Source organism: Suncus etruscus, chromosome 13 (assembly GCF_024139225.1).
Source record: "Suncus etruscus isolate mSunEtr1 chromosome 13, mSunEtr1.pri.cur, whole genome shotgun sequence".
Lineage (NCBI taxonomy): Eukaryota > Metazoa > Chordata > Mammalia > Eulipotyphla > Soricidae > Suncus > Suncus etruscus.
This window is the reverse complement of record NC_064860.1, coordinates 13221053-13233665: the sequence shown is the minus strand read 5'-3', so window position 1 is coordinate 13233665 and position 12613 is coordinate 13221053. Positions and strand designations below refer to the sequence as shown.

Below are 12613 nucleotides of genomic sequence, written 5' to 3'. Positions count from 1 at the left end.
GTAACCCCTGAGTGTCACCGGGTGTGGCCCAAAAAAACAAAAACCAAACCAAAACAAAAAAAATGTTAAAACTAAACCGCATTGTAGCCTTTTACGTTGAAGTTAGCTTGAAATGGAAATGTTATATATAGTGAATGCAAGAAAATGTTTGTGATATACAATAGTACATTTACTTTTTTGGATATATAAAAATGTATTTTGGGATAAACTTTGTAAAATATCTAGTCTATATTCCAGTACATAGTCAATTCTACATTATTCTTATCCTTATTATTGTTATCATTATTATTATTATTGCTTACCTTAGAAAACATGGCCACAGAAATAATTATAAGCGGTGATGTAGACAGGGTTACCAATGTGAGTTTCCAGCCCTTTACCAAACCAATTGTCAGGCCAATTGAAAAAGTAGATATGTTTTGAAACAACAGAGAGATCTTGTCTCCAATACCATCGTTAATTTTGTCGATGTCACTAAAAACAAGTAAACACATAAAGTAAGTTGAATTATATGTCACAGCTGAAAGTAAACTTGGATTCCACAACACAGCTTTCCTCTTACTCTGTCATGCGAGTGTTAAATTCGCCAATTTCACAGCTGTCAAACCAGCTGATGTCCTGTGCCAAGATCGAATGAAATAGCTGCTTTCGGATTCTTCTGGTTTGTCGGGTTGCAGTTATAATCCAAAAGGAAATCTGTATGTAACCAAACACCAAGGCAGCAGTTCCTACTCCAACATAATACAGGGTTAAACTGAAATGAGATTATTGGAAATATTACTAAAACTAAAGTGCAACTTTTCTCCCTCGTTGCTATTTGAAATTAATCAATCAGATTTGATTGGGAGCATTTATATATATTTAAAATTTTAAAATTTGCATTTTTTTCTTTTTGAATTACAAATCTTTCACAGTTATATTTAAGATACATAGTAACAATGAATTAGGGCAATTCCCACCACCAGCATTGACTTCCTTCCACCCCTGTTCCCAGCATGCATCCCATATTGCTACCCTTAGCCCCCTAAACAGCTAGAGTAACAGGTTCCTTTTGTGTATAGCTTGTTGTAGTTTGGGTCTCTTGATTCTATTGTCATTGACTTTGGTTTGGGTATTTAGGGTTGATCAGATTTTATTTCCACTCAATGGAGAGCATTTATATTAAAAGTAAACAGACATAAATAAAATTGAGGTAAGTTAAATGTAAGCATCTAAGTTTATGATTAAAACATTTATCATGCATCTATCTTTCAGTATGAGCACAATCTCGTTCTTTTTAAAAGCAAAGTTGGCATTTAAGTATTAATCTTTCAGTATTTTGGGGAGGAGGGGCCATAATCAGTAATGATGAGGATTTCCTTCGGAATCTGTGCTTAGGGGTCTTTTCCTGGTAGCTTTTGGAGGACTATATATGATGCAGACCCCCAAATCCAGGTCTGCAGTGTGGAAGGAAATCCCCCTAACCTCTGTTCTAACCCCCTTTCAGTAATGTTAAGTAAATTAATTGAAAAAAAATACAATTACTTACAATAAACAAATAGCTATCTATGGAAGAGAAGGGACAAGAAATGACTTAGGGATGGTTTACTGGCAAACCTGACAATGGCCTTGATCTTGTGGTGCCTATAGGTGCCACTAGTGTGGTACCAGCATGCAGCCACTTTTTGGGGGCTTTTTGTGCGATAACAGAGTAAGCAGTAAAAGATCACTGATCCTTAGTGGAGAATAGACAAAGATAATAAGTGAAACAAGACATATAGTTACAATGTCAAGTTAAAGACAGATTCTAGATATATTTTAGAAATACAACAAGAAAGACTTGCCAGTGTACTAGAAGGAAGGCTTGTTGAAAGGGAAGGAAATAAAGGAATGGAGCAATCTGACTCAAATCAAGGGCTGCTATTCACAGATATTGGCTGTTGGAAAAGAACTAGCTAAGCAGGGGAGAGCAAGAATTTAGATTAAAATATGAGATTTCCGAGTTTTAGAGAACCATTACATACCAAATTGGAGATGAAATGAGAAACTCAAAATGAGAGGATTTTACAGTGGAGATGTAGAGATGTGGAGTCATCCACCTGGGGTCGTCGTGGTGGCGCTAGAGGTAAGGTGTCTGCTTTGCCAGCGCTAGCCTAGGACGAACCACGGTTCGATCCTCCAGAGTCCCATATGGTCCCCCAAGCCAGGAGCGACTTCTGAGCACATAGCCAGGAGTAACCCCTGAGCGTCACCGGGTGTGCCCCCCCCCAAAAAAAAATCATCCACTTAAAGGTGGAAATTACAACGAATGGTTACCTGAGATAACTACAGAGGGAAAGGATGAAATGTAAAAATAAGAGAAGACTAATGGCTGAGCTCAGAGAACTTTTAAGAAAAGTGTATAGGAGCTCAGATGACTAAGATATTTATGACAAATTGTTCATCACCATTTATTATCAGGAAGTTAAAGTATAAATGACAATAAATTATTTCACATCAATTAGATTGACATATATCAAAAAACAAAGAATAAAATCATAGAAACAATTAGCATTGTTGAAGATGTGATGAAATGAAACCCTGATCACTGTGTGGGTGTATTTTATCTAGCTTAGCATCTATGGAAAATAGCATGGAAATTTCTCAAAAATATAAGAATCCATCTTTCATATGACGCAATAATCTCACCTCTTGGTATCTAACTCCATAACACAAAATATTCATTTAAAATATTTGCATACTTGTATAAAATAGCTAATATATGAATACAGCTCAAATGTTCAACAACAGTTTAAGAATCACTTACAAACACAATAGAATTCCATGCAACCATAAGAAATAATGTAATCATGTAGTTTGCTTAAATTGGGGTGAAATTGGAGGGTTAATGAAGCAAGTCAAAAGGACAAATATTGGATGATCACATCCACCTGTGGTATACAAAAAAAAAAAAAAAGGAATGGAAGGTGTCAAAATGGAAAACCCTTCATCCTAGACCTCAAAACTGAGAATGATAAGGGAGGGACTAAATGGAAGTATGATGATGATGACGCATTGGTCAAGGGTCTTGAACACTTTGGAGGTAGAGAAGCGAGGTAACTGTGTACATCAACATATATCAGAAGTATCAATACTATTGTAAACATTTAAACAATCTGTATTAATTAAATTTTAAAAAGTTTGCCTCATGAGGTCAGGGAAAAGGCACGCAAGCTGTAAAGCATCTGCCTTGCCCATGCTAGCATAGGTCAGACCACGGTTTGATTCCCCAGTGTCCTAAATGGTCCACCAAGCCAGGAGTGATTTCTGAGCTCCTAGCCAGGAGTAACCCCTGAGCATCACCGGGTGTGGTACAAAAACAAACAAACAAAATAAATAAAGAAGTCGGAGAAGATCTTGAGACATTCAATGGTGATGGTGACAGAAGTGGAGTTGTATAATATGCTTGAAAATTTATTGTTAATAGATTAGCAAATCACAGTGCCTAAATATAAATTGGAAAGGAAAATTATGTGATATTCTTTCTATATTCTCATGGAAGAAAGAATTTGTTTGTTTTAGTGACTAATTTGTGGTAAGTTATAAACATAAGTCATAAACAAAGTATAGATTATATGCTTTATTTATTCTAATGAAAGAATTTGCTTTAATGTCTAATTTGTAAAAATAATGATCAAACTTTAAGCTATTTAAAATTTTACAAACATTGTATATAGCAGCATGCAATAAACAGAATATTAATTTTTATTTGGACTTACACAATCATCTCTTCATCCAACTTTTCTTGAGATTGAGTGCAGTTCTGATAATTTGCTGCTAAAATATTGTTTAAATTATAAAGAAAATTAATTTATAATTTGGTCATAATGTTTAACACATAATTCTAAAATTTATTGCATTCTAAAGAAATGAACTTAATACATACACATAGATTATGAACATTTTATTTACTATTTTGTAATATAAATTTTCAATTTTTCTTTGATATCAAGAAATTATGAAATATGACAAAATTTAAGTGACATAGTAGCTACATTATAAATAACTACAAGCTTATATATAAGTATTCATAGTAGCTTATATCTATAAAGAATGCTTGAAGAAATCTTTCATTTCTTGCAATAATTGCCTAATAATAATGGAATTGCACTTCAATTATGAGTTCAGAATTCAGTTTAGAATTCAATTGAGATTCTCCAGTGAGTAACTGAAAGTTTAGAAAAAGTAAAAATACATGTGAAAGATTTAAAAATAACAGTCAGATTAAAATAACAGTGATGGAACAGAACTTCTAGAACCATAAGGAAAGACTCCAACCTAGGCTTCATCCTATAACCTGTGTAAATACCAAGACCTCTACTAGTTACAGAGGCCTGATCTCATCATCCAAGACTGAGCGAAAAGTTTCCAGACACCACAAAAAGACCTAGGGGAGAGTAAACAAATAAGTATGGAACCTGGAGTTATGCACATGATAGTATACTTCAAGGGTGGGGAAACCCTGTATCTCTTAGGCCAAGGGAATTCCCTTTCTAATCTCCCCAATATTTATTGTACTTATGCAAAAAAATCCACATATAATTTTTTATTGTTATTATTGCTTTTGTTTTTTGTTTTGTTTTGCTTTGTTTTGATTTATGTTTTTGAGCTCTGTTTTGTTTTTATTTCAGGACCAGGGTTATTGTTTGGTTGTTGTATTTATTGCTATGGTGCTTTTCGGGTTTTTAATTTGATTTTTTTAGTATTGTTGTTATATTTTTCTTCTTTTTTCTTTTCTTCTTTTAAACATATATATATATACATATATATAAGAGCACCTTCCTCCTCTCTCTATATATAAATATATATATATATATATATATATATTATATAGCCTCTAGAAGAACTCCTCCCATTTTTTGCTTGTTTGATTTTTGCCCCCTCCCATTTTTCTTTCTTCTTTTCTTCAAACAGAACCACAAAACTTGAACCATCTTGTTTTGGCTCACAAACTGAGGGGATAATAATGGAGGCTACCAAGACAAACAGTCGTCTGAACATTGAGTAGAAATAAAAAATGATCAGACTTAGGTACCAAATCCAAAGCCAACGACAGCAGGATCCATATCCAATCTACAACAAGCTAGATACAGAGGACACCACTTATACTAGCAGCCTGGGGAGCAAAGGAGGAGAATATGGGATGCATTCTGGGAATGTGGGGGAGAGGGAGGACAACATTGGTGGTGGGAATGCCCCTGATTCAATGTCACTACATACCTAAAATTTTACTGTGAATGATTTGTAATCCAATTTGGTCAAATTAAAGATTATTATATATTAAAATATAAAAATAAAGAAAATAATGATCACATTGGAAATGTTGTACAGTGGTTAGAATTTGAAATAAAAATGAGGGTAAAACTTCGTGGGAAAAAAATAACAGTCATAAGAAACTTATTTATTTATTTATTTATTTATTTTTGTCACACCTAGCAGTGCTTAGGGCTTACTCCTAGCTCTGCTCTCAGGGTTTAATCCTGTTGGGCTAGTAGAACCATATGGGATTCCAGGGATAGAACCTGAGTGTACTATCATTCCGGCCCTTCATGGAAAACTTTAAATGAAATTGCATGAAGATTGTTGAAATAAGTTGGTTATGGGGCCGGAGTGATGGCACAGCAGTAAGGCATTTGCCCTACATGCAACTGACCAGGACTCTACTCAGATACTTTGTCTCTAGTAGTATAATTTTTGCATGTGCTTCATCGCAGCATATGCTCTGCAATGTCATATATATGCATTTATATTTATGCTATTAATGACTCCTAAGTATCTGTCAGAAATAGTCATTTTTATTTCTTCTTTTTAAAGGGTACATTATGTTAAGTGGTGAGGAATGAGTCAAGCTTGTGACTAAATTCTGATATAATTTTATTTTGTAGAACACTGTTTGAGCAGGGTAAATGGGCTTTTTGAACTCCATCCCAAGGAAATATGTAATACTCATTTTGTATTTATCAGGCTATGTTACTTTCATTATATTTTAGGCTTTATTTGAGTCTAAGAATACTATATATTTTTCATATAAATTAAAGGGATTTCTTCCTTCAGGAACCCTCAATTTGAATTGTGGGGGGGAATATATATACCAGTACACACACACACACACACACACACACACACACACACACACACATATATAGTTTTCTATACACATATATTTGACCATTTATACTATTTGTTTCTTTATTACTTGTGTTTTGTTTTGGACCTCAATCAGCAGTGCTTGGGTTTATCCTGGCTCCTGGTGGGACTCAGGGGACCATATGGGGTTAGTCACCTGTAAGACAAGCACCCTACCCACTCTATCATCTCTCCAATCCCTATTTCTTTCTTTTTTTATTTAAACACCTTGATTACATACATGATTGTGTTTGGATTTCAGTCATGTAAAGAACACCACGCATCACCAGTGCAACATTCCCATCACCAATGTCCCAAGTTAATTCCTATTTCTTTAAAGGATGTTGACATACATATTTTCATTTTCCAGTTACTGTCAATATAGACAAATAATTGACTTAAATATTAATATATAGATTTTTGACAATACAATAATCTGTTAGGTGTTGCTTTATTGTTTTTGCATCCTCAACAATATAGATAAATAAATATTATACTCACTTTTATTGCTTTTGGCTAGGCATCCACCAATAAGATTATCACTCACTTCTCCTAAAATCAGTGACATTACAGGAAGACAGGCTCCATTTAATAGTGATGCCAGCAATCCCAGGACCATGAGCATGATGTCCAGCCTATCAGCAAAGCGGAACTGAAGGAGAAAATTAACTGTGGTAGCTTATTAGATTAAAAAATAAAAAACAGCAAATAAACAAAGATGGGCTAGATAGCGAACTTAAAAAACTCAGTATATGCTTTTCATGCAGGAAGTCCAGATTTGATCCCTAGTATGGTACCCTGAACACTTCCTGGGGCAACAACCCCCATTCTACCCACTATAACTCACAACTTCCTCTTCCCCCAAATCAGAAGAGTGAAAAACAATCTATGGTTTTTGCCATCTAGTAAACATTATTGTAAAATTTGAGTAACCAAGGTATAAAATATGTAGACGTATTTATAGAAATCTTTATTTTTAAATACACTTAAATTTTTTAAATTAAATTACCATTATTTATAAAGTTATTCATATTTGAGTTTCAAGCATGCATGATATACCACCAGGATCAATTTTCTACCACCAAAGTGCCATTCCCAGGTTCCCTACCATGCCCCTGCTTGCTTCATGGGCAGACACTTTTTAATTTAATTTTTTATTTTAATAATTTCTTTATTTAGGCACAATGGTTACAAACATGTTTGTAATTGGGTTTCAGCCATAAAATGCACATTACCTTTCTTTCTTTCTTTCTTTCTTTCTTTCTTTCTTTCTTTCTTTCTTTCTTTCTTTCTTTCTTTCTTTCTTTCTTTCTTTCTTTCTTTCTTTCTTTCTTTCTTTCTTTCTTTCTTCTTCTTCTTCCTTCCTTCCTTCCTTCCTTCCTTCCTTCCTTCCTTCCTTCCTTCCTTCCTTCCTTCCTTCCTTCCTTCCTTCTTTCTTTCTTTCTTTCTTTCTTTCTTTCTTTTCTTTCTTTCTTTCTTTCTTTCTTTCTTTCTTTCTTTCTTTCTTCTTTCTTTCTTTCTTTCTTTCTTTCTTTCCTTTCTTTCTTTCTTTCTTTCTTTCTTTCTTTCTCTTCTTTCTTTCCTTCCTTCCTTCCTTCCTTCCTCCTCCCTCCCTCCCTCCCTCCCTCCCTCCCTCCCTCCCTCCCTCCCTCCCTCCCTCCCTCCCTTCCTTCCTTCCTTCCTTCCTTCCTTCCTTCCTTCCTTCCTTCCTTCCTTCCTTCCTTCCTTCCTTCCTTCCTTCCTTCCTTCCTTCCTTCCTTCCTTCCTTCCTTCTTTCTTTCTTTCTTTCTTTCTTTCTTTCTTTCTTTCTTTCTTTCTTTCTTTCTTTCTTTCTTTCCTTTTCTTCTTTTTTTTTTTTTTTGGTTTTTGGGCCACACCCGGCGGTGCTCAGGGGTTACTCCTGGCTGTCTGCTCAGAAATAGCTCCTGGCAGGCTCAGGGGACCATATGGGACACCGGGATTAGAACCAACCACCTTTGGTCCTGAATTGGCTGTTTGCTAGTCAAACACTGCTGTGCTGTCTCTCCAGGCCCGCACATTACCTTTCACCAGTGTAACTTCCTTACCAACCATTGTCTCTCCAATACATACCTCCCCCATTCCCTGCCTGTCTTCAAAACAGGTATTGTATTTCTCTTTTTATCATAGTCATGGTAGCTGGTAGTTTAGTTATTTCTCTAACTGCACTTACCACTCTTTGTGATAAGCTTGTTTTCATTGACTCATACTTTCAGCCCTCATCTCTATTGTCTCTGGGTGTTAATATTAAACTGTCATTTAATTTTCTTAAATCCGACATATGAGTGAGATTATTCTGTGCTTTATCTCTCTCCCTCTGACTTATTTCACTCAACATAATAGTCTCCAACTCCAACCATGTCTGAACAAATTTTGTGATTTCATTTCTTATAGTAGCTGAATAATATTTTATTTTATAGATGTACCACACTTTTTTAACCACTCATCTGTTGTTGGGCATCTGGTTTGTTTCCAGATTCTGGCTATTGTAAATATTGCTGCTAAGAACATGGGAGGGCAGAGAGCATTATTGTACTGTGCTTTTGTAGTCCTGCATATATCCCTAGAAGTGGTTATTGCTGGATCATATGGTAAATCAATGTCCGTTTTCATAAGGAATCTCCATATTGTTTTCTATAAAGACTGGAATAGAGGGCATTCCCATCAGCAGTGAATGAGAGTTCCTTTCTCCCAACATCCCAGCCAGCAGTCTCTGTTGGGGTGAAATGATACCTCATTTTTGTTTTGATTTGCATCTCTCTGATGATTAGTGATAATGATAATGATGATGTGAAGCATTCTTCAGTGCCTTTTGATCATCTGTATTTCTCCTTTGGGGAAATATCTGTTCATTTATTTCCCCCAGTTTTTGATGGGTTTAGATTTATTTATGTTTTGTTCAGTTCTGTCAGTACCTTCTATATCTTAGATATTAGTCACTTATGTGATGGGTGTTATGTGAAGTTTTTCCACTCTCTGGGTGACCTTTTTAACCTAGTCACTATTTCCTTTAATTTTTCAGAAGCATCTCAGTTTTATGTAGTCCCATCTGTCTATTTCAGCTTCCACTTGTTTGGACAATAGTGTTTCCTCCTTGAAGATGTCTTTTCTTTTAATATCATGGAGTGTGTTGCCTAAGCTTCTTCTATATACCTTATAGTTTTGGGTCTGATATCAAGGTCTTTAATCCATTTTGATTTGATCTTTGTGTATGGTGATAGAGAGAGGTTCAAGTTTGCTTTTTTGCATGTGGCTGACCAGTTGTTCCAGCACCACTTTTTTTTTTTTTTTTTTGTGGTTTTTGGGTCACACCCAGCAGTGCTCAGGGGTGATTCCTGGCTCCAGGCTCAGAAATTGCTCCTGGCAGGCACGGGGGACCATATGGGATGCCGGGATTTGAACCGATGACCTCCTGCATGAAAGGCAAATGCCTTACCTCCATGCTATCTCTCCGGCCCCTCAGCACCACTTTTTAAAGAGGCTTTCCTTGCCCCATTTTGCATTTCTTGCTCCTTTATTAAAGATTAGTTGATTGTAAGTATAAGGGTCATTCTCTGAACAGTCAATTTTATTGCATTGGTATGAGGGTCTGTCTTTATTCTAGTACCATGGTTTTTTTTTTTTAATGATTATTGCTTTGTAGTAAAATTTAAAATTGGGGAAAGTGATGCCTTAGCTATTCTTGGATGATAATTGTTTCATATGAACTTTGAAAGTGTTTGATCCATTTCTTTTTTTTTTTTTGAAATTCCTAGACAGTTTTAATTTTTTAATACTGTCATCCCAGTAAGACACACCAATTTAGACATCTATGTAGATTCAGAGCTAACTGCTGTTCAGAAATAGAATGATCCATTTCTTTGAAGAATATCATGGGTATCCTTAGAAGGATTGCATTAAATTTGTACAATGCTTTAGGGAGTATTGCCATTTTAATGATGCTAATCCTATCTCCATTTCCTATGTCCTCTTAATTCTTGAAGCAGTATTTTACAGTTTTCTTATTATAGGATCTTCACTTCTTTAGTTAAGTTGACTTCAAGGTATTTAAATTTCTGTGGTGTTATTGTCAATAGGATTGCTTTTTTAATGTCTACATTTTCTCTATCATTATTTGTGTATATGAAAGCTATTGATTACTGTGCATTTATTATATAGCCTGCCATTTTGCTATATGTATCTATTGTTTCTAGGAGCTTTTAGGTAGAAATTTAGGATTTTTCTAAGTATAGTATCATTTCATTTGCAAACAGTGAAAACTTGATTTTTCCTTTCCTATCTGGATGTGCTTGATATCTTTTCCTTGCCTAATTGATATTGGAAGTACTTCCAATAGGAAAGGTAACAGCTTTACCTTGTGGCAGATCTTAGGGGAAAAGCTCTCGGTTTTCCCCATTGAGTATGTTTGCTAGACTTGTGATAAGTGGCCATGAACATATTGTGAAAAGTTCCTTCCATTCCCATCTTGTTGAGAGTTTTCTTTTTTTTGGGGTGGGGGCACACCCGGCTGTGCTCAGGGGTTACTCCTGGCTATCTGCTTAGAAATAGCTCCTGGCAGGCACAGGGGTCCATATGGGACGCTGGGATTCGAACCAACCACTCTAGGTCCTGCATCGGCTGCTTGCAAGGCGGTTCTTGTTGAAAGTTTTTATCATGAATGAGTGTTACACCTTATCAAATGCTTTCTCTTCATCTATTGATATGATCATGTGCTTTTTAATTTTCCTTTTGTTGATGTGGTGCATTTCACTGATTGACTTGTGTATGTTGAACCATCCTTGCATCTCCGGAATGGTCTGACTAGTTGGTCCTGTTGTCTGAATTTCTTGGTGAAACCTTATGATCCTATTCGCTAGAATTTTGTGGAAGATTTTTACATCTGTTCATCAAGGATATTGGTCTGTAGTTTTAATTTTTTGCAGCCTCTCAGTCTGATTTTTGGTATTAGTGTGATGTTAGTTAGCTTCATAAAAACTATTGGGCTGTTTCTGTCTCTTTAATTTTATGAAAGAACCTGAGAAAGACTGGTATTGTTTCCTTTTGAAAGGGTTGAAAGAATTTGTTAGTGAATGAATCTGGGTCTAGGCTCCTGTTTTTTTTTTTTTAATATAATTTTTATTTTGATCATAGTGGCTTACATATTGTTGACAATAATATTTTAGGTACATATTTACATAAAATCAGGGGGGATTGCCATCACCAATTTGTCCTCCCTACACCTCCGTTTTCGTCCTACCTCCCATATTCTCTTCCCTCACCCCAGGGGCTGCTAGAATATGTGGTCCCCTCTGTACCTATAGGCTTCTGTTTTTAAGAAGGCTTTTTGATTACCATTTTAATTTCCTCAATAGTGATGGGATGTTTAGATATACTATATCACTGGTGTAACTGTGGCAGATTATGAGTCCAAGAATTTATCCATTTCTTCCAGGTTCTCATGTTTTGTGGGATAGCGTTTCTCAAAGTAGTCTCTGATTACTCTTTGAATTTCTGTAGTTTTCTGTCCATTTTCTTTTTTTTTTTTTTTTTTAATTTTTTTTTTTATTTAAACACCTTGATTACATACATGATTGTGTTTGGGTTTCAGTCATAAAAGGAACACCACCCATCACCAGTGCAACATTCCCATCACCCAAGTCCCAAATCACCCTCCTCCCCACCCAACCCCCGCCTGTACCCTAAACAGGCTCTACATTTCCCTCATACATTCTCAATATTAGGACAGTTCAAAATGTAGTTATTTCTCTAACTAAACTCATCACTCTTTGTGGTGAGCTTCCTGAGGTGAGCTGGAACTTCCAGCTCTTTTCTCTTTTGTGTCTGAAAATTATTATTACAAGGGTGTCTTTCATTTTTCTTAAAACCCATAGATGAGTGAGACCATTCTGCGTTTTTCTCTCTCTCTCTGAATTATTTCACTCAGCATAATAGATTCCATGTACATCCATGTATAGGAAAATTTCATGACTTCATCTCTCCTGACAGCTGCATAATATTCCATTGTGTATATGTACCACAGTTTCTTTAGCCATTCATCTGTTGAAGGGCATCTTGGTTGTTTCCAGAGTCTTGCTATGGTAAATAGAGCTGCAATGAATATAGGTGTAAGGAAGGGGTTTTTGTATTGTATTTTTGTGTTCCTAGGGTATATTCCTAGGAGTGGTATAGCTGGATCGTATGGGAGCTCGATTTCCAGTTTTTGGAGGAATCTCCATATCGCTTTCCATAAAGGTTGAACTAGACAGCATTCCCACCAGCAGTGGATAAGAGTTCCTTTCTCTCCACATCCCCGCCAACACTGTTTATTCTCATTCTTTGTGATGTGTGCCATTCTCTGGGGTGTGAGGTGGTATCTCATCGTTGTTTTGATTTGCATCTCCCTGATGATTAGTGATGTGGAACATTTTTTCATGTGTCTTTTGGCCATGTGTATTTCTTCTTTGTCAAAGTG

At 35.7% G+C, this 12613-nt stretch overlaps 1 protein-coding gene across 1 annotated transcript in view; it reads right to left on the bottom strand.

The window, feature by feature from the left end:
- ABCB5 (ATP binding cassette subfamily B member 5) overlaps positions 1-10558 on the bottom strand; it is a 101020-nt gene extending 90462 nt beyond the window's left edge. The window contains exons 1-5 of the mRNA XM_049785979.1: positions 10517-10558; positions 6646-6796; positions 3738-3792; positions 563-754; positions 303-474 (exon numbers count right to left, since the gene is read on the bottom strand). Of these exons, the coding sequence (XP_049641936.1) occupies positions 303-474; positions 563-754; positions 3738-3792; positions 6646-6796; positions 10517-10558 (612 nt within the window). The remainder of the gene's footprint in view (positions 1-302; positions 475-562; positions 755-3737; positions 3793-6645; positions 6797-10516) is intronic.
- Positions 10559-12613: the final 2055 nt, after the last annotated feature.